Here is a 19,420-nt window from a genome sequence, read left to right as displayed (position 1 = left end):
CGTAGATCTTTTGCTTTGTCCTATGGCAATCGAAAAGGGTCTATGTCTCTTCTTGTGTCTCACATCAGTGGCTAACTACAGGTCAGACCTGTCCCCCATTCATGACGTCACTTCTGACCCTCCTTACTTTCCCCAACATGTCCTGATCTACTAAACGGAGAGATCTATCATATTACTTTGCTTCAAGTACGTTTTTTTTGTTAATGATCTTAAGCAGAGTTGTTGCATTGTCCAATTAGCTAACGAACCAGCCTCACTATATTTAATGTGTTACTACTGCTTTGCTAGGTTTGGAAGCCTTGTTTAACTCTTGAGTTAATTCTGTGCAGTTCCCTTTATTATTGATCACCCTTGTTTATTTAACTTGGTTTTTGAACACCTGTTCTTTTGTTCACTGTTTGATGATCGGTCCTGAAAGCGCTTTGTGTGTGTTTGAACGTTTGTTACAGAGAAGGAGATTCAACCCCTCTGAGACTAAAATGACTCACTGAAGGTATATTGTCTTCGTATTGTCATTGACTTGCCTAGATTTTGGTTATACTTGGGTACTTTCTTCAATGTACCTACTTGTAATGTTCAATTTTAAATGCAATATACTAGATTGTCATATACATTCAGCCTCACAAAGAAAACAGGTGGTGAGCTACAAAGCATTATTAAGCTAGTTTTACAGATGGTCTCTCTCTCTCCTCCACTCACCCTTCTGTCCACACAGGATAGAAAATACATTTCCCTCAATGAATTCTCACTGCTGAAGCATTTGTGTGATTTTCCTCTCATTTTTCATTCTCTCTTTTTTTTGTTTTTTTTCTTTTTCTTTTGCCATTTTTTTTTTTAAAGACTCCAGTCACATCCGCAATCCCGCGGCCCTATAAGGAGCTTTCACGCTTTTTGGTTTGCTTTAGATGTTTAATACCCCCTCTCTTTTGTGTCAGGGAGCCGGAGAGGCGTTAAGAAGCGCTGATAAACCCCACTTAGATCCCTTCCTGGCCCGTCACCCCGGCCTGCCGGGCCGCTTTAGCAGGGAACTGATCTGTGACGGCCTGCCACTCAAACTGAGCACTTCTGAAGGCTGACACAATGGAGTGAGCAACACACCAGAGGGCCCAGGGGCGGGCGGGCGGGCGGGCGGGTTGGTGGGGGGAGGGGAGAAGGAGGGAGGGGGAGGCGGAGGAGGCGGAGGAGGCGGAGGAGGGAGACAAGGCCTAGAGGTTCCCTAAGAGAAGGCTAGAGGAGGGGCCAAAGTGTATCTCCCTCTAATCTTTGTCCTCTCTCTCCATGTATGCTATTGCTCGCTACTGTGGAGCCCACACATTTCTTTTCACTGTTCATCTTGTAGTCGGTTGCACACACACAACCCCACCTCCTCTGTCTTTTCTCTCTCTCTCTCTCTCTCTCTCTCTCTCTCTCTCTCTCTCTCTCTCTCTCTCCTCTCTTCTCTCTGTGGTCGGGGATATCAGCCTGGCAGCTATAGATGAGCGATGTATGAAGAGGCAGAGAGTAGATGGGTGGGGTGGGGAATGTTGGGGGGCGGGGTTTGAGGTCCGGATAGGGATCAGCGGTGCATCAGGGTCTGGGTGCTGGTTGGTCATGTGATGCGTTTACTGCTGCGTGGCATCATGGGTCCAGCAAGGGGCAGGCTGGGGCCGACCAAACCTCAGGAGGCCTAGCGTTGTGATTGACAGGCGGAGGGAGGAGGTGGGCTGGGTTGGAGTGCGGGGCGGGGGCGCAAGTGGCCGCTGCCATCGCCATCACTTTCCCAGGGGGCCGTGGGTGGGTAGCGAAGCCCAAAATGTCAGCGCTGATATCTGTGCAGCTCTGCTCGTATCACACGGCTGCAGCTGCCTGCCATCCACCGCATCCACTCATTCATATAGAGACATGGGAGTATTATGTGCGCGCACACACACACACACACACACACACACACACACACACACACACACACACTCTCTCTCTCTCTCTCTCTCTCTCTCTCTCTCTCTCTCTCTCTCTCTCTCTCTCTCTAGACCCACACCTTTCTCTGTGTTTCCTCTCCACCTTCCTCAATCAATCAATTTGGTTCTATAGAGCTATATCTGTGAACACACACACACACACACTTTTACTCCCTCCATCTTACTGTCTTTCTTCTCCTCCACCTCCACACATTCACATTGTGCCTCTGTCAGTTCTACCTCAGCCGTTCAATCATGTTCCACGGCTCTTTTCTTCCTCGCTGCTGGAAAACATTTTTTTCCAAATCAAGTTTATTTATTTTTTTATAGTCCTACCTTTGTCTATATTTCACTGATTGCAAACCTTGTTCTTTCAGTCAAGCTTTTATTTTGAAAGGAGACATGTCAGCTTCTTTTGCATTTGATGCTGAAGTTGCAGCGGTTTACTCTGTATGTTGTGGGCAGCCATTGAAAGAAGTTCTGTTTGTAGAATGTGCTTTTCTGTTTGGTGATGTCATTGTGTTTGTGGTTTTATCTGTACTTTATCTCTGTGTGTATCTGTATCTGTGTGTGTGTGCATGTGTGCTGCCTATATGTCACAGCTAGATGATGAATGCGCTGACAGTGGAGGGGTCAGTGTCACAGACAGTGTGGTCAATTGCCCCTCGTCCCCTGAGTCTAACCTTGAGCAACACTCCCTAAAGACTCTCAATCTGCCATTAAGGCCCACGCCCACACACACACACACACACACACACACACACACACACACACACACACACACACACACACACACACACACATACACACCTAAACACACGTACACACAGACATTCTACAGTGAGTGTGTGCCATTAGTAGCTGGCAGGGCCTGGTTTGACAGAGAGCGATTAGCTCCCTATCATGTGTATTGATCACCGTGTCCTGGCTGCTCCTCCAGAGGAGGGGCTGGATGGTTTTTTTACAAGGTAGTTGTGGCCCGAGCGCGAGCGCACACACACACACATATGCAGTCACATCCTTATAATCTGCGTGTCTTAGTTTTATTGTATATAAATTACAAACAAATGCAGTTTAATATGTTGCATTGTGCAATTCATGTTTTTTATAGAAAGAAGGAGTGTTTTCCGAACAGTTTCTGGGCAGTATACATTGTGGGAGAACAAATAAATTATATTAGGGTAGGCTTAATAGCTACAATGATGCATTTTTGCAGACAAAATGATAAACAAAGCACTGCAGACTACAAGTCTGGAATGCACTAGCGTCTGGGTGAAACAGTTAATGACATAATTGAATCATTTTTAGAACACGCACCATTTAATATATTGAATTTCCATCCAGTTTGGATACCTGCATGGACAGCAACTGTGACCCAAGCCCACCAATGCATGGTGTGTGTGTGGAATTTATAAAAAAAACACGTCTGATGAAAACATGTAAACATATATCACACTTGGATAATATGAATTAATATTATAACTATGAGTTTTTTTACAAATGTTTACATATGTAAACAGGCAAATTAAACTTTTAAAGCATATGTGCATTTGAACTGGACATTGTATGCCAATGATGAGGTCTCACTGAGCTGTACTGGTTGGATGATGTCACTTCTGCCCGTGATGTAAACTGTTTCAGCATTATGACATTTACTGAATGTATTCTATGTGCAGATATTAAGTTGATTATACGTTTTAGCTGTACGCGGTTCAGTTTTTTCTCTGTGGTGCTACGGTGTATATAAAAAGTTCTATACTGTGAAGGAACACTGTTCAAAAGTTCATTCTTTCCTTAAATAATGACTTTTTTAACAGAGATAAAAACAGTTTAATTCAGACACCACATTTATTATTTACATTTTAAATCGTTTTGGTCGTTTATTCCCCCAAATTCCCTTCAATTTTGATTTTCTTTTCCAGTCCAGAAAAGCGCAAGTCACCCTCGATCATTGCATGTAGGCTCTTGATATTTTGGGTAGACATTTATCTTTTAGCCCTCTGCAGTCTACTGTGTGGTTAGTTTGAATAGGTTTAAACTGTGATTTGTCAGTCCATAGTATGTTCAGCTGAGTCCAACACTGCTAACCCTATCCTAACCTTCTATTTCTGTTGTGACATTTGAAGAATAGCTTTGCTAAAGCAACTCACCTGTACTATCCAGCGTGCTAGAGGCATTATTGTGCACGTGACACTGAAACAGGAACTTGTTCCTATTTGAATCTGCACACATTTTGATGTCAAGCTTCCAATTTCTTTTACCAATCGAAAAAAAAGATCTCGCTCCTCTTGTTAATTAAGCATCACCTAAAATGTATACACTATGTCATCCAAATATTACGCTGAGCTCATTATTATTATTTTTTTAGTATAATTTCATCTTGAATCAATATACCTAATGTAAACACAAATGATTACATTTGCAGAACTGTACACATCACATCCACTTTCTGTGTTTAATATCCCACATGTAGCGCTCTCAGCTCTAACAGCCCCTCCCCCCCCCTCCCCTACTCTCGTCTTCCTTGGATAGTTTAGTCCAGCTCTTGTTAATTGAGTCTAATTGAAGAACATGAAGGGGGAATAAAGCAAGCAGGCTTTTAGGACATAAAAGACTGCAGCCGCCTCTCAGTAGTATTTATTTTCAACCTCTTCCACTCTGATTTAAGTGTAAGAGGACAATAGTGGGCTGACACTGATATGTGTGCGTTTTGTGTGCGTGTGTCCGTGATCCGCTGTTTGATTTAGTGCGCCCACCTTCACAAGGACCAGCCTCTTATCAGATCAAAGCTGCAAGCAGCGGCCTATGAAAGGAATAGTGTGTGTGTGTGTGTGTGTGTGTGTGTGTGTGCGTCTGTGCGTTGTAGAGGACAGAGGTGTAGGTGAGGTGGGGGTGTTTTCGTTGCTTTTAACCCAGGACAATGGGACCGCAAAGGACAGAGCGAGTGAGTACTCTTTGAACTAATGAAGAGGAAACCTTTCACTCTCCTCCATGAAGATAGCCAACTCTCCCTGTGCTATGGATCCTCCCTCTCTTCTAGAGTAGAATGAAACCGAATAGAACAGATATGTGTCATTTGCTCTGCGCTTCTCACTGTTTTGCTTTTATCCTCATGAATCCACTTGAAGCCGAAATAAGACTTCACAGATGGCTGAAGATTGTTAGAGCTGTAGTACCTGAGCGTAAGCCCAGGTGTGGACACTAAACGTACCCAAGGGAGGTGGATGCAACAAACTGAAAGTTAAATGTCTTAATATTATAGTGACTGACCAAAGTCAGCCTTATTTCATATTTCTCTCTAAGTAATGCATTTCTGTGCCGTGATTTCCAGGTGCAGCAGGTGCAGAGGCAGCACGCTCATTATAGAGACAAGCGGGTTCCTTTGACAGGACTGGACCTCAAAACCACTCACAGTAAGTTTTCTTTACCAGCTTTAAGTAATGTGTTTGCTGACCTCCAGTTGATTAAAGCCCATGAGAAATTGGTTTCAAATCCAAAGTATTTCTCTCTAACATTAATTATTCATGAATGACAATGTTAAGGTTCAGAAATGTGCTACACCTGGACTGCGTGGGTGTGCTTTCACATAATTTGATTGACAGTGGCCTGGCAACATAATGAAACAATTTCACAACAATTTCAAAAATAATTCATTAATCAAAAACAAATTTACATTTCATCATAAAGCAAAGTGTTAAAAACTGTAAATAGAAGTACAATCATATCTTACTAAAGGACATGTAGAATAAATAGGACAAAAAATGAAATGAATGAAATGCAATCGAGTAAAACTGCATATTAATGGATTTTAAGTGACTTCAAAAATGTAACTAACATTTAATTGTGTATACACTTTTTTTGTTTTGATTTAACTATAGAGAGTACAATTGTGTGAAGGAAAAGAGTAAACACAAGTGTTCTTTTACAAAAATATTTACAATATATTAATATATATTTAATATGCTACAAATTGTGTTTTTTGTGTTGAAAGAGACAACTATAGTCGGACTAAAATCTTGCAGTAAAGTTGTAGCTGTAAAATAGATGAGTTAGTTATTCAGTTTTATTTCTACAAAAAGTACAATTGACATCAACATCAGCAAATTAAAATATTGCTTTGCATGTGTCAGGGTTACGACATTATCCATTCCATTTCATTAGTGAGACAAGTGAGAAAGAACACGTGTCAAAAATGAAGATCGAGTGAATAAATCCCCATGTGTTCACTGATTATTGTTACTTGTAGTAAATACACTTTGCTTTTCACAGGATCTGGATCTCTACAGCCAAGTGTAACATCACAAACTGTTAATATAAAAGTGTTAGAAACACACACAGAGTGGAGGTGAAACCAGAAGAGCTGTTGAGAAATTCTGCTGTTTTAGCTGCTTTGAAAAATCTGCAATCTTCATGTTCTTACCAGCTAACAGCTAGTAGGAGCAGTTATACTATTATCATGTTATTGCTGTATACTTTACAAAGGAAGAGCTACTTTTCATTATTATTATTATTATTATTATTATTATTATTATGGGCTCCCATACCTTGTACTGGAAAAAGACACCACAACTCTTGGTGGTGTCGTCGTGTTGCTTCTATTTCTAATTGTTTGTTCAGTTAGTCTGACAGAATAAATCGATAAAAGTGCGATTAACTAACTAACTAACTGAATACAAATTCTCAACTATCCATTTAAATATCCATAAAGAAACCTATAGATGCACACTTCACACATTTGAGCAGGTATATACTTTAGTATTACCGACAAGTCCCTGGTGCTCAGGTAATGCCATACCTGTGCCAATGAGTCATTGTACTAATGTGTCATGATCACATTACTGTCAATAGTGTACATTCTAAACAGGCTTATCCCTGCCTTTGTGGCATTTTGATCTTTTACTTTAAAACGTAACATCCTGTTTCCTTTGCTGAAACATTAGCAGGCCGAGGTGGACAAAACACAGGAGAGCCAAATATAGAAAGGATCGATTGGCTTGTTGTGGCCGATATAGATCATTTTAAATACCAATCTTTACCATTTTTGGAAATGGTTTCGATGACTTAACATTCGATATAATTCTCATATTGCTGCTCTTTTTGACCGCGGCTGATTGTTAACTAAAACAACATTTTGGACCAGTGAAGACTTCGACATTAGACCTACAGCAGCAAGCAGACAATATATTCACTCCGATGATATGTTTAGCACGTTTGATTGTTTGTGTGTCCAGAGACAGACTTAGGTTGTTTTTAAACAATGTCGGCACATAGTTTTGTTCTTCTCCACCTTCTCCACTTGTTGCTGTACCTTACTGCAAACCATAGTGCGCCAAGACAATGGGCCTCATGAAAGAACCACTTGTACGAACAAATTGGTTGCAGCATTCACCAATTTTCCCGTATTTTGAATTTTCTCTTAGTACAAAAACAATTTACGAGTTGTCCAAACCTGTCTTAAGTCATGTGCAATTACTCTGCTGTTATCGTAGTCTGAGTTTTTTCATGAATGGAATGCTTATTTCATTACTTTCAAGCTATTTTGAGTTTAAAATCCCCATATAAATTAAACTTCATAATAGTATTTGTTATCCAGTTTGACTCTGCAAATTGAATTATCGGCCAATATAATTCTAAATGCATTTAATAAACCTAACAATATCAAAACTAATTTAAATTGGCTATCGATTCTATTGTATATCAAACAATATCTACAATATCAGTATGAACATATCATCTGCAAAACAGCTCTAACCCCCCCCCCCCCCCCCCCCCCCCCTCTCTCTTACATTATTCTTATGGACTCATTTCTTTATTTCAGCGACAGTACGGCCGTCAGGTGACACAGCATTAACAGCAGGTCCCTGAATTCTGCTGCTGATGCTGTTAAAGAATTATAGACTTTCCTTTAAGGATCTCCGAAAGCAGGACTTAAATATAGGGCATATAGGGCAGGACGCGTAGCCTTATATGGTATTACTGGGGCGTTAATTATGTTTATTCACAATTCTCTTGAACGCAGGCTCATTTACTCACAGGGGCCATTCATCATGTTTACGCCGGTCATTTACACACACTTATCTGGAGCGAGGAGCTTTTGCTGAATCTGACGTGGCACGCTTGTACTAGCCCACCGTACGAAAAAAAGTAAGAGAAAGTTTATATGAGAATACGAAAGTGTTCTCGCATGAGGTTCAATTGATCTAAAAGATATCAGAGATTTGTATCGGCCATACTGACATCACTCTGTATATGAGTTATACATCTGGGGACTCATGCATATAATTTACGTTGTAAACATGCTAAGACCTAGACCTAATTAAAGTGTAGAAGGCTAATGTGAAAGCAATTACTTGATTCCTGAGTCATGAACCGCAGAAAGTTGTAAACCGAATGAAATGGATCAATACATGTTCCATTTCACCCCTAATTAATACTAATCATTTAAATATATTCATGCATGTTTGTGTGCAATGTTGTATTGCAGACATTTCCGAAATGTGGGATTCCCATTACCAACTAGTACGGTATTAATTCATTTCGCAACTCATACATATTATGAAACAAGCTGATTCATATCCATCATGTGTGTGAGAGAGAGGGTGAATGGCAGCGAGATGGAGTGCTGTGCCGGGGTGAAAATGTGAAGAAAGCGAGAGAGAGAGTGGCAATGAATGTGCATGTAGCGTATGGAGAGGAAGGTGCAGGCCTTGATGAGCTGATAGCACATCAACAGACAGCGAGCCAAGCTGTGCGGCAGTAATGACATGTTAATGATATGCTAATGATATGGTAATCCTCTGACAGTATTCCACCTCACTGGAGAGAAGGGGAATCTGGGAGGCCTTTCACCATTGGTTGGAGACCAGGGACTTCCTGAAGTCAGAGTTCAAAACAAGAAAATAATACACACACACACACACACACACACACACACACACACACACACACACACACACACACACACACACACATCCACACATGATGGGTCTGTGTGCTTGCAGGTTCCCAGAGGAGAGAGTCTGCATCTGACAGGCAGCCTGAGGAGAGTAAGAGTGACCAGTCCCTCACCTTCAATGACCCGCTCTGGCCCATGCAGTGGGAACTGGTGGGTGTTATTGTGTGTGTGTGTGTGTGTGTGTTTTTGTGTTCATTGGTGTTATCCGGGAGCCTCCTCTCTCTCTCTCCTCTCAGCTCTTGTCCTCATGGTGAAGGATGTTCCTTTGACAGGCATAAGTCAGGCAGGCTTTCATGTGTGACTGGAGAGAGAGACTGAAGCGAGAGGGAGGTACGCAGATTATGGAGGAAAGGAAAAAGAGGGGGGGGGGGGGAGAGAGAGAGAGAGAGGAGGGGGGAGAGAGAGAGAGGATGGGGGGGGAGAGAGAGAGAGAGAGAGAGAGAGAGAGGAGGGGGGAGAGAGAGAGAGAAAGAGAGAGAGGATGGGGGGGAGAGAGAGAGAGAGAGAGAGAGAGGTGAATGGGGTTGTCCATGTTGAACTGAGACAGATGTCGGGGATTGATGAGGCTCCGAGCAACACTGACACACAAACTGTGCTGAAACAAGACAAGCTCATCCCTTCAGCAGAACCTTGTTCACGTGGTTTGGCCAAAATGTGTCTGTGCAGAACAACAGCAGTACAAAACCAGTAAGTTTGGGTATGAAAACCTTATTTGTTGTAGTAAAATCGTTGCACAAAATATTCAGCAGCTGCATTTACAGGCTTTTTTTGTATTATCCATATTCTCTATGCACAAATGAGGTCAAAGTCGTTCGACTGGGAAGATGTACCACTCCCTCCTTCATTCTTTGTCTCTTCTGTGCAGTCTATACCAATTCTCTGAAGGATATCTTTCTCAGATGATTATCATTTTGTGGATGTAAACATGTAGACTTATTATCCCAAAGATTGTTTAGATAAAACTGCTTGAACATAATTCTGTTCAAATTCAGCAAATCAATGTAGACTGGGCATTTTTTTTATGTTTACCATACTTGCGCCAATACGCTACCTGATACATTGTTGTTGTTTTTTCTATTAAACCCCTTTTCATGATATACAACAATGGAAATAGACCAATGAAAATCACCCTGGCTTTTGGGACTTAACATCTTTGGGTTCTCTCCTGAACACATTTGGGTTGGTACCAGCAAAATATTGAAGTTTTATGCCCAGCGCTACTAATAAGAGTGCTAAGAGATCAACCGCTGTCCATCTTTACAATAGTTGGCCGACCCTGTCTTTCTCAATGCGTGTTTGAAGCATGTAATCAGACATCTTATAGAAATGTTGTATGAGATGTGTTGCATAACTGTACCAATGTGTTCGGTTCACACAAAAGCTTTGTCAACTTCAATAATAGATTTTATGGTATGATATTGCCAAGTATCCCAACACACACTCACGCACACTTACATAGCAGGGCATGAGGGTTCGGCCAATCAACACGGCGGATGTTCTTGACTGACATGCGAGGAAGTAATCTGACAGCCAGGAGGAGGAGAGGCAGGGTCAGAGATTCGCCACGGCAACGGGCAACAGATTGATTGACACCTCAGCTCTCTGGGCATGATGGTGGGGTGAGAGACGGGATGGGGGCGGAGAGTATAGAGACATAGATGGAGAAAGGGAGGAGGAGGGATGTTGAACAAAAAATATGAAAATCTGACACACAACTTTGTCGCACGTACTCGATTCTGAAATCTCTCAATTATGAAACTTTATTGACAAGATTGTTTATGGATCAGAGTATGATGCATGGACATTTTCAAAAGACACCAAATGGGGTTATACAATAAAGCCAACCCTAACTATATCACTTGATTACTTAATTGAACAATGGAACAAAATAATCGTTAACTCAATAATCAAGAAAAATAATCATTTCTAAAGTTGAGTCTCTCTCTCTCCCCCCCCCCCCCCCCCCTTCCTCCCCTGCTCTCGCTCTGTTGTGTTTTGTCAGCCTCTGGTGGATGTGGATATTGATTGATGGTCAGTAATCTGCTCAAGGTTGGTAGCCTGCCATGACCAGACGTGTGTGTGCTAGCTAGCGTGGTGTGTATGTTTGCTACAAGCTGGTGTGTACATCATAGGTGAGCAGTATACACAATCATGCACACACAAGGCAAGTGGACTCCATTGTATCCTTGCTTAGGCTGAGTCCAAAGATGCTTGTTCAAAGCTGCTAAAATCCATACACCATCCTGGACATGCTTCCTGTGGATTATGAACGTGTGTGTGTGAGAGAAAGAGGAGCGAGAGAGAGTGTGTGTGTGTGTGTGTGTGTGTCTGCTAAAGCTGAGGGGCAGCCAAGATAAAGGCAGAGAGGACAGAGGGATTGTTTTGTTGTTGTTCTGTCTGCATGTGTGTCTTCTGCATATAGGAAGTGTTTGTGTTTTGTTCTTTTGTGTTGCATGAACTTTTTCTCTGTTTACATATATTTATGTTGGTTTAAGCATGTGTGTGTGTGTGTGTGTGTATATGTAGATGTACAGAGAGATAGGATTGGTTGTGTTCCAGTGTTTCAGAGAATGATTATAATTCTGTTCACGATTTTGTGTGTGTGTGTGTGTGTGTGTGTGTGTGTGTGTGTAACTGTGAAGCTTATGTTGTTGGCTTTCACTTCATGACAGTGAGTGTATGTGTGTGAAGTGAGTCAGCGTTCAAGATGCCTCACTGTGGGCTTATATCCAAGTTCACAAAGGTGTACGTTTGTTTTTCGGCACATATGTGTGTCTGAGTACCCTGTGTTTGTTTGTTTGCGTGTGTGCGTGCATGTTTGTGTGCGCACGTCCAGGGTCGGTCCTCGTCCTCTGGTGGACATTAGCTTGCTAGCTGCCTCCATTCATCTGCTTTATTCTCACAAACTACAAAGCAGCACTGCTCCCTAGATGCAACCCCCCAAGCACATTCACAAATATACGCATGGACACACAGAGGCTCTCTCTCAATATACATTTCTCTCTCTCTCATTCACACAGTCACACACACATGCATACTTTTCTAAATGACCAACAGTGGACTATCGTTCTACACCAACAAATTGTGTACCACCTTTCTGGTCATTTAAAAAAAACAATAAATAGTATTTTTTTTATTTTTTTTATAATATAAATGCTAATATGCTTTTTTAGAGAAAATTGCAAAGAGGGGACTTGCAACCCCTGCCGATGTCTACCTATCAAAAGAGCAACCTCCCTACATTGAAACTGTCTTTGGTGAACACATTAAATAAGTACTCGAATCATCAAGACTCTCTAGTTACCTTTCAGAAATGTATTCAATTATAATCTTTTCAACATTTATACATCTTCCTGTGACCCCCATATTCTCACTTTGACTAAGAATAAATTAATCTTCTACCTATAAATCATTAGTTATTTGGCTGCCCGCAGTATTATCCTACGCTCATTAAAAAATACAATTAGATTGTTGGCCAGCGTCTGGTGGCTGGCTCTTGACACTTAGGGCTTGGTCGGGACTAACTAGATATATTTGGGCTTATGTCCGTGCATAGAACTGGTTCTGTAACCAGACTACTGGAGTAGGGCTGGACTCCCTTTTTCATAATTGCCCACCGTGAGAGATGCCAGGCGGGTGTAAGGATACACAAATCCTCGACTAAGCGGCACTGTATTGGAGTTTTCCCAGGGGAACTGGAGTGACGCCTCTATGCGACTGTGAGTTGCTGAGAGGAAGTCTCTGACTCCTGTTTGTGCTTCTGCACCAAACAGGAGTTTGGGGAGACCATGTATAAATACTTTCGGCTGGCCTCTAGGAAGTTCTGGCAAACCGTTAAGATGACTTAGAAAGGGAAAGGGGAGGAGAACGGCGAACCCGGACTGGGAATATTGTCATGTGGAAAGAGCACTGTGACGAACTTTTGAACCCCACCAACAGTCCTCCATGGAGGCAGCAGAGTTTGAAGACTTGGAGGAAGACTCATCCATATCCTGGCAGAGGTCGCTGAGGTAGTAAAAAAGCTCCTCGTTGCCGAGGTGCGAGGGGTCGATGAGATTCACCCTGAGATGCTGAAGTGTCGCATGGAGGTCGGGGTCATTGCCTATAGAGTGGCAGACTGGAGAGGAGTCTCTCACCGACTGTCGAACCACAGATCCAGGAAGAGCATTCCGTATTATGTCCCAGTCGTTTAACAGTGGACGGGCTCTTTACCCCTGGTGGTTCATGGGAGTTTGCCCTTCCAGCCTACATGTGTTCTGTGAACTTGAAGAAGACTTATGACCCTGGACAGGATTTCAAGGCACAGCGAGGGGGAGGAGGGTGTCCGGTTCGGCCACCTCAGAATTGCGTCTCTGCTCTTTGCAGATGATGTGGTTCTGTTGATTCCATCAGACTCTGACCTTCAGCACTCACTGTGTCTTATAGAAGCCGAGTGTGAAACAGTCAGGATGAGAGTCAGTACCTCCAAATCTGAGGCCAAGGTTCTCTGCTGGAAAATGGGGGATTGCGCCCTCCGGATTTGAAGTAAGTCACTGTCCCAAGCGAAGGAATTAAAGTATCTCTGGGTATTGTTCACGAGTGAGGGTAAAATGGAGAGTGAGATGGATAGACGGTTTGGTGCAGCATCAGCATTGATGTGAGCGTTGCACCAAACGTAGTAGTGAAGAGGCAGCTGAGCCAGAAGGCAAAGCTGTTGATTTACCAGTTCATCTACGTTCCGACCCTCACCTTTGGTCATGAGCTTTGGGTAGTTACCAGAAGAATGAGATAGCGGATACAAGAAACCAAAATGTATTTCCTTCGTAGTGTGATGAGCTTACGCTTCCAGAGGGAGCTCGGAGTAGAGCCGCTGCTCCTTTGCAACGAAAGTGGCCAGCTGAGATGGTTCAGACATCTGATTAGGATGCCTCTTGGATGCCTCTCTTTAGAGGTTTTCCGGGCATGTCCAACTGGTAAGAGGCCCCAGGGTAGACCCAAAACATGCTGGAGAGATGTGCGCCAGTTCAAGACATCACACAATTGTAATAAAAAGATTAGTTCATTGTTATCACTTCCTCGTAAGAATCATTATTTTTGAATGCATGCTGGAGTATGAAAATCACTCCAGGGAACTTTTGTCACAATGTATCAATAAACAGGGACTTCATTCTACACAGTACAAGTGTGCACCTTTTTTTCTGTAATATACCTCAACAAACAGATTGCATTCCTATATCAGTAGATTTAGGACACAAGTACAATGCAACATTGAAAATAATCCTGTGCTTGGTCAGGGGAGTTTAACATTTTTAAAGGACCAGTAAAAGGCTGATGTTGGATGTGTTTTTAGTGATTCATTTAATTGAAAATAAATGATTTCATCTCTGACCGTTTCTTCACATGTGTAGCCTGTTAAATAGCATCCCTATAGTCTGAAAACTTGTGAAAAAATGATGTGTTTGTGAAACGTTACAATCCATGCTCCAGCCTGCGGTCCCTTGTTTGCTAAAATTGAAATACATTTACTAGAGTTTCTTAGACACAATTTCAGCATGATTTAAAGCATGACCAACAGTGGACTTTCAAAATGTTCCCAGTCTGCTCATCGGTCCACTGTTGGTGAACGTGTAATGACTTCAACGTCCACTGCTGGATAGGTATGCAACTGCATGCACACACACACACACACACACACACACACACACACACACCCACACACACACACACACACACACACCTTATCCCCTACTGAGAAGGTTTTTTCCCCTATCTTTGGAGCCTCTTGAAACACTCACTTTGAATATCAAATTGGTCGTGTGTGTGTTTGTGGGCAGCTGCTGACATTTTTGATAAGACAGTTTGTTCATTGCCTTTATGATTGTGTGATTATTTGTGCGTATGTGCATCTATTGTGTTGTTTTTAATTGTATAGTTTGTTTGTATAGCTGACCATTTCAAGTTGTATGTACAGTACACTGTTAGCGTGTGATTATATCTGTATGATGGTGTTAGTATTTTCAAGTGAATGTTATTTTTGTGGCCACCAAGGCTCATGGGAGTTGCAACAATGGCTCTTTTTTCCTGTGGAATGTGTCTGCAAATTTCTGTGCATGTGTTTGTTTGGAGGTGGGTGGATTTGTGGTTTGAGGTGCAAGGATAAAATATCTGTCTTTGTGACTTCCTCATGAACTCTCTGGGCTCCTTATGGGCACTCTGAACACACATACTGTGTTTAAGTGCAGTCATACACAAGGATGTCTCACATAAACGTGTTAAACCTGCACTAAATATGTCCATTTATGCACACACAGGCTTTCGTGTCAACCTTGCCGCGTCAATTGTGCCGCGTCATTCGCGTCAATCATTTACTACAGGTCTTATCAATATTCTGTCTTCATATTGGCTAAGTTTGTGTTCATGCAGAGATGGCACAAGTTATGTAACGTCTGTTGATTTAAGCACACGGATGTCCCTGTAATCCTATGCGCGTGTGTGTTTTTTTTTTGTTCCATTATCAATTATTTGGGACTACGCAACATGGCATAACAGCGCAATGTAGAGAAGAGGCCGGGGCAGGATGAATGTATCATAAGTAGGAAGAAGATTGAATCTGTTGGTGAGGACACGTGTCTGCCTGAGCAGCCGGTTCAGGCAGGAGACTGGGTCAGGTGTTAGGCAGGACCAGGAAACTGCAGTAGCATCTAGAGGACAGGTCATGAATGATAGACATGGAAAAAAAGGAGACATTAGAAAATCATGGCACACACTAAAGAAGAAGAGCAGGATGATGCAGATGAGTGCTCTACAGGGACAAGCAGACAGAAACACAAGTGCAATTACATGCCAAAAGGAGTACAAAAATTGTGCCACCGGATATGTATAAATATAACCTCAGTTTTAACGAACCAAAAAAATTTACAAACAGGTGCAAATGAAAACAAAAACAAAGAATGTCCAATGCCAGTGCTCTGCCAAACCGCTGGCTTTGCAGGCAGTGGTCTTAAACTTACTGCTAGTGTGCGACGCATTTTGGGTTATTTTCAACAATAAACATCCCATTGCCGTAGTCCATTTCAAGTTGTGATAATAATGTTATGTGGGTGTGTGTCTTTGTTTAGTTTGCACAGGGCGAGTACAACAGTGGGTTTGACCTGAATGTGATGCCGGTTTGGATCAACAACATCACCGGTGATGGAGTAGTGGTCAGCATCATTGATGATGGTGAGTCCAACCTTCACTGCAACACATTGCATCTCTTAAATAGGTTCACAGCTACATGATGCTTCGACTGATAATACAGATGTGTATTTGTTGGCCAAAATGAGAACATAATGGCATATTATAAATATTTACAAAACACAAAATATTTAATTATAACAGGACTCATGCGTGGGTTCTTTCTGGTTGTGTACTAGCTGGAAGCATCATTTTAAATGTACACCTATCTGCTTAATACAATAAGGGCAAGAGCAGACATCTAAAATATCTGGAAAATAAACGTATCTTCGGAAATTGTATAGCAGATTTTGCTTTTGCGTTTGCTGTGGTGTGCGCTATTCAAATAGATTTTAGGATTGCGAAGATTCGTCAAGTTTGGTGTGATTAAGCTGAACTCAGACTCTCAGTGGAGAGGGTGATTGATTTATTTTGGTGTCTCCCCCTCCACCACCACCACCACCGTCATCTTCCCCTCAGTCACGCCACAATAAGAATTCATTTCTCTCTGATTGCTGGGATATCTGGCAACAAGGGAAATGAGAGAGCGGCATCTTATGGGCTCATTCATCAAGAACTAATTGAAGCCTCACTAGTCTCAAGTGCTGATAGAGCTGGAGTAGCGTTGGAGTGTGCTGTTTGGGGTGTGTGTGTTAAAAGTGTTCATGTGATACTTTTGTTGCATCCTAGTGGCTCTGACTCTGCAGTGTGTGTGTGTATGTGTGTGTGTGTGTGTGTGTGTGTGTGTGTGTGAAAGTGGAGAGAATGTCCTATAAACGTGCCATTATTCCAAGATATGGCTTATTTGTGTGTGTGTGTGTGTTTCGTTTTTTTGTCCACTTGCGTCCATGCACATCTCTCTGCTCGCATGTGTGTTGATTCTTACTTGGCTGTCTGTTTTTGATGGAAGATGCTGCTATTATGGTGGACCGCTGTGGACAGAAGGTCTTCTCTTCACTGTGCATCCCTCTGCATACAGACAAGCACTCATTGTGTGTGTGTGTGTGGGGGGGGGGGGGGGGGGGGGGGAGGGGGGATACAGAATGAGCAAGCAAGCCAGAGAAAAAGAGAAAGAAATTAAATTGAGGAAGGATATAGAGGGAAATGTCAGGCGAAAGCAAGAGTAAAAAGGATTCAGAGAGGGGGCGAGTGCGTTTGTGTGTGTGTGTAAATGTATATGTATGTGTGCGTGTGTGTGTGTGTAAATGTATATGTATGTGTGCGTGTGTGTGTGTGTGTATGAGACAGAGTATTAGACTTGCACCACTGAATCTCCTTTCCTTCGAGGCTATTGTACTCTGCTCCACCTCTCTGTATTGATTCCACCGGGCAAGAGCTCCCTCACTCTTTCTCCTTTTCTCTCTCCATCTCTTTCTTTCATTTTCTTGGTCTTTCCCTCTTCTATTTTCCTGTTCCCTCTTTGTTACCTACGAGGTGACTCCTTCCTCTGGCCAACCCTTGTTTTCTTTTTCTTCTTTCTCTGTCTCTCCTCCTCTCAGACAGTCTGCCTCTCACAGCTGAAAGATTGTGTACACGCTCACCTTTAGCCACCTTTCAATCGATGCCTATTGATTTTAATATCACAATGAAATAAATTATTTTTCTTTGAGTGAAAGCCCCCTCCTCCTCCATCTCCACCCTTCAATACAATCCCTCTGTTTTTAGAGGTAATGTAATTGGCATCAGAGGTCGACCCTCTACAAGCGTCGAATCATATCATATCACCATGCCACCTTCAATTTGCATGCCCATGTCCGGGTTTGCTTCTGACCCTCCTCTTTCAGACTGTTGTCCCACAGTTGCACCATTAGATATTGTTGCATTACATTTCCTTTTATTACTGGACATGGACTTCAGCATGACCCTTATAAAACACAACTCAAATAAATCGGAGGCCTCATTCACCAATGTGCTTATGGACAATTTTGTGCATTTTTTTTTGTGTATTTTGTAAAATATATTAAGAGCAAATAAAAATGCCATCAACACCTCTATTTCATCTTGTTCCTAAAGTGATGCATCACTGAACACCTGTGGTTTTCGGAGATCCCTAAAACAGTTTTAAAAAGTGAAGGAAAAAGCAAATTCGCAATCTAAGTTGTGGAGGTGGCAAATGAAACAGGATTTCAGATAGTGTTGTGGCGATGGTAGCGTTCTCAGCTATGACACATTAGACACGTTTGATTGATTATGCAGCGTATTTGTAAGGTAGCAACGGCTGTGTGCATAGGTGGGTTACCTGTGCTAACTACGGTAACTATGTAACAAGAAATGAAGCAGAGCTGCAATGGTTAGTGGATTCATCCATTACTCGATCAACAGAAAATTAATCTGCAAGTCTGTGATAATTGGTTGTTTAAGTCATTTTTCAAGGAAAAGTGACGATTCTAAGTTCTCAAATGTGAGAATCTGTTGTTTTTCTTGGTCTTACATTATAGTAAACTAAATATCTTTGGACGGTTGGCTGGACAAAACAAGATGCCGTCACCTCGGGCTCTAAGATATTGATGGGCTTTTAATCACTGTTTTCTTATGTTTTATAGATTAAACGATAAATTGAGAAAATGAAAAGGAAGCTTTCCTTTCTAGATCCTTGAAAAAGGATGTGGTTGACAATATATGGCATTTTGGGAGTGTCTTTTTATGTAACTGAGCCCGTACGTGCACAAGCACATTAATATGGAACAGGTGATATTTATCTTTGTTCATTATGTAAATGTGTGCGTACGCATGTTTGATGAATAGCAACTTTCTTGTCCATATGGGCACATTTTTAGAACTCGTTCTATGCATGCTTTGATTCATGAGGCCTTAGGATACAGCAGGAATAAAAGACAAACTGTCCAGGGGTGTAAATATCGACAGTACCGTTGCACTGAGGCCTGTGGGGGAGGGGGGGGGGGGGACATGCTTCTTTCAAGACATGCTTGTTTTGAAAGAAGGACTTAAATTAGCAAGACATTGGTGTCAAACCTATCTTCTTTTGGAAGTGGTGGTGGTGGTAAAATAGACAATAACAAAGTTAATGCTACGTGTATGTTTATCGTCCAATGTCAAGTCTCTATTTGATCATGTGATAAGATGTGTGTGTGTGTGTGTGTGTGTGTGTGTGTGTGTGTGTGTGTGTGTGTGTGTGTGTGTGTGTGTGTGTGTGTGTGTGTGTGTGTGTGTGTGTGTGTGTGTGTGTGTGTGTGTGTGTGTGCTCCATAACTGGTAACTAGCGATCGTAACCATCGGAACTACCTTACGCCACTGCGACTGTCACATACAGTGCACATCAACATAAACATGAAGTACCCATAAGGTTAAATATATAGATTCATCAGTGAAATGG

The 19,420-nt window shown here is 42.1% G+C and overlaps 1 protein-coding gene across 3 annotated transcripts in view; it reads left to right on the top strand.

Annotated features, from left to right (window-relative positions):
- The window catches only part of LOC142955095 (proprotein convertase subtilisin/kexin type 4-like), a 163,822-nt gene that overhangs the window by 24,267 nt on the left and 120,135 nt on the right, over positions 1-19,420 (top strand). For all 3 annotated transcript variants that reach the window (XM_076096456.1, XM_076096455.1, XM_076096454.1), the window contains 3 exons: positions 5,269-5,350; positions 8,939-9,042; positions 15,990-16,092. In XM_076096456.1, coding sequence (XP_075952571.1) covers positions 5,269-5,350; positions 8,939-9,042; positions 15,990-16,092 — 289 coding nt within the window. The remainder of the gene's footprint in view (positions 1-5,268; positions 5,351-8,938; positions 9,043-15,989; positions 16,093-19,420) is intronic.

The sequence above is a fragment of the Anarhichas minor genome, unplaced genomic scaffold (assembly GCF_050575085.1).
Source record: "Anarhichas minor isolate MPS153535 unplaced genomic scaffold, ASM5057508v1 ptg000022l, whole genome shotgun sequence".
Lineage (NCBI taxonomy): Eukaryota > Metazoa > Chordata > Actinopteri > Perciformes > Anarhichadidae > Anarhichas > Anarhichas minor.
Note: the sequence above shows the minus strand (reverse complement) of the source record. Positions and strands in the feature narration are given on the sequence as shown.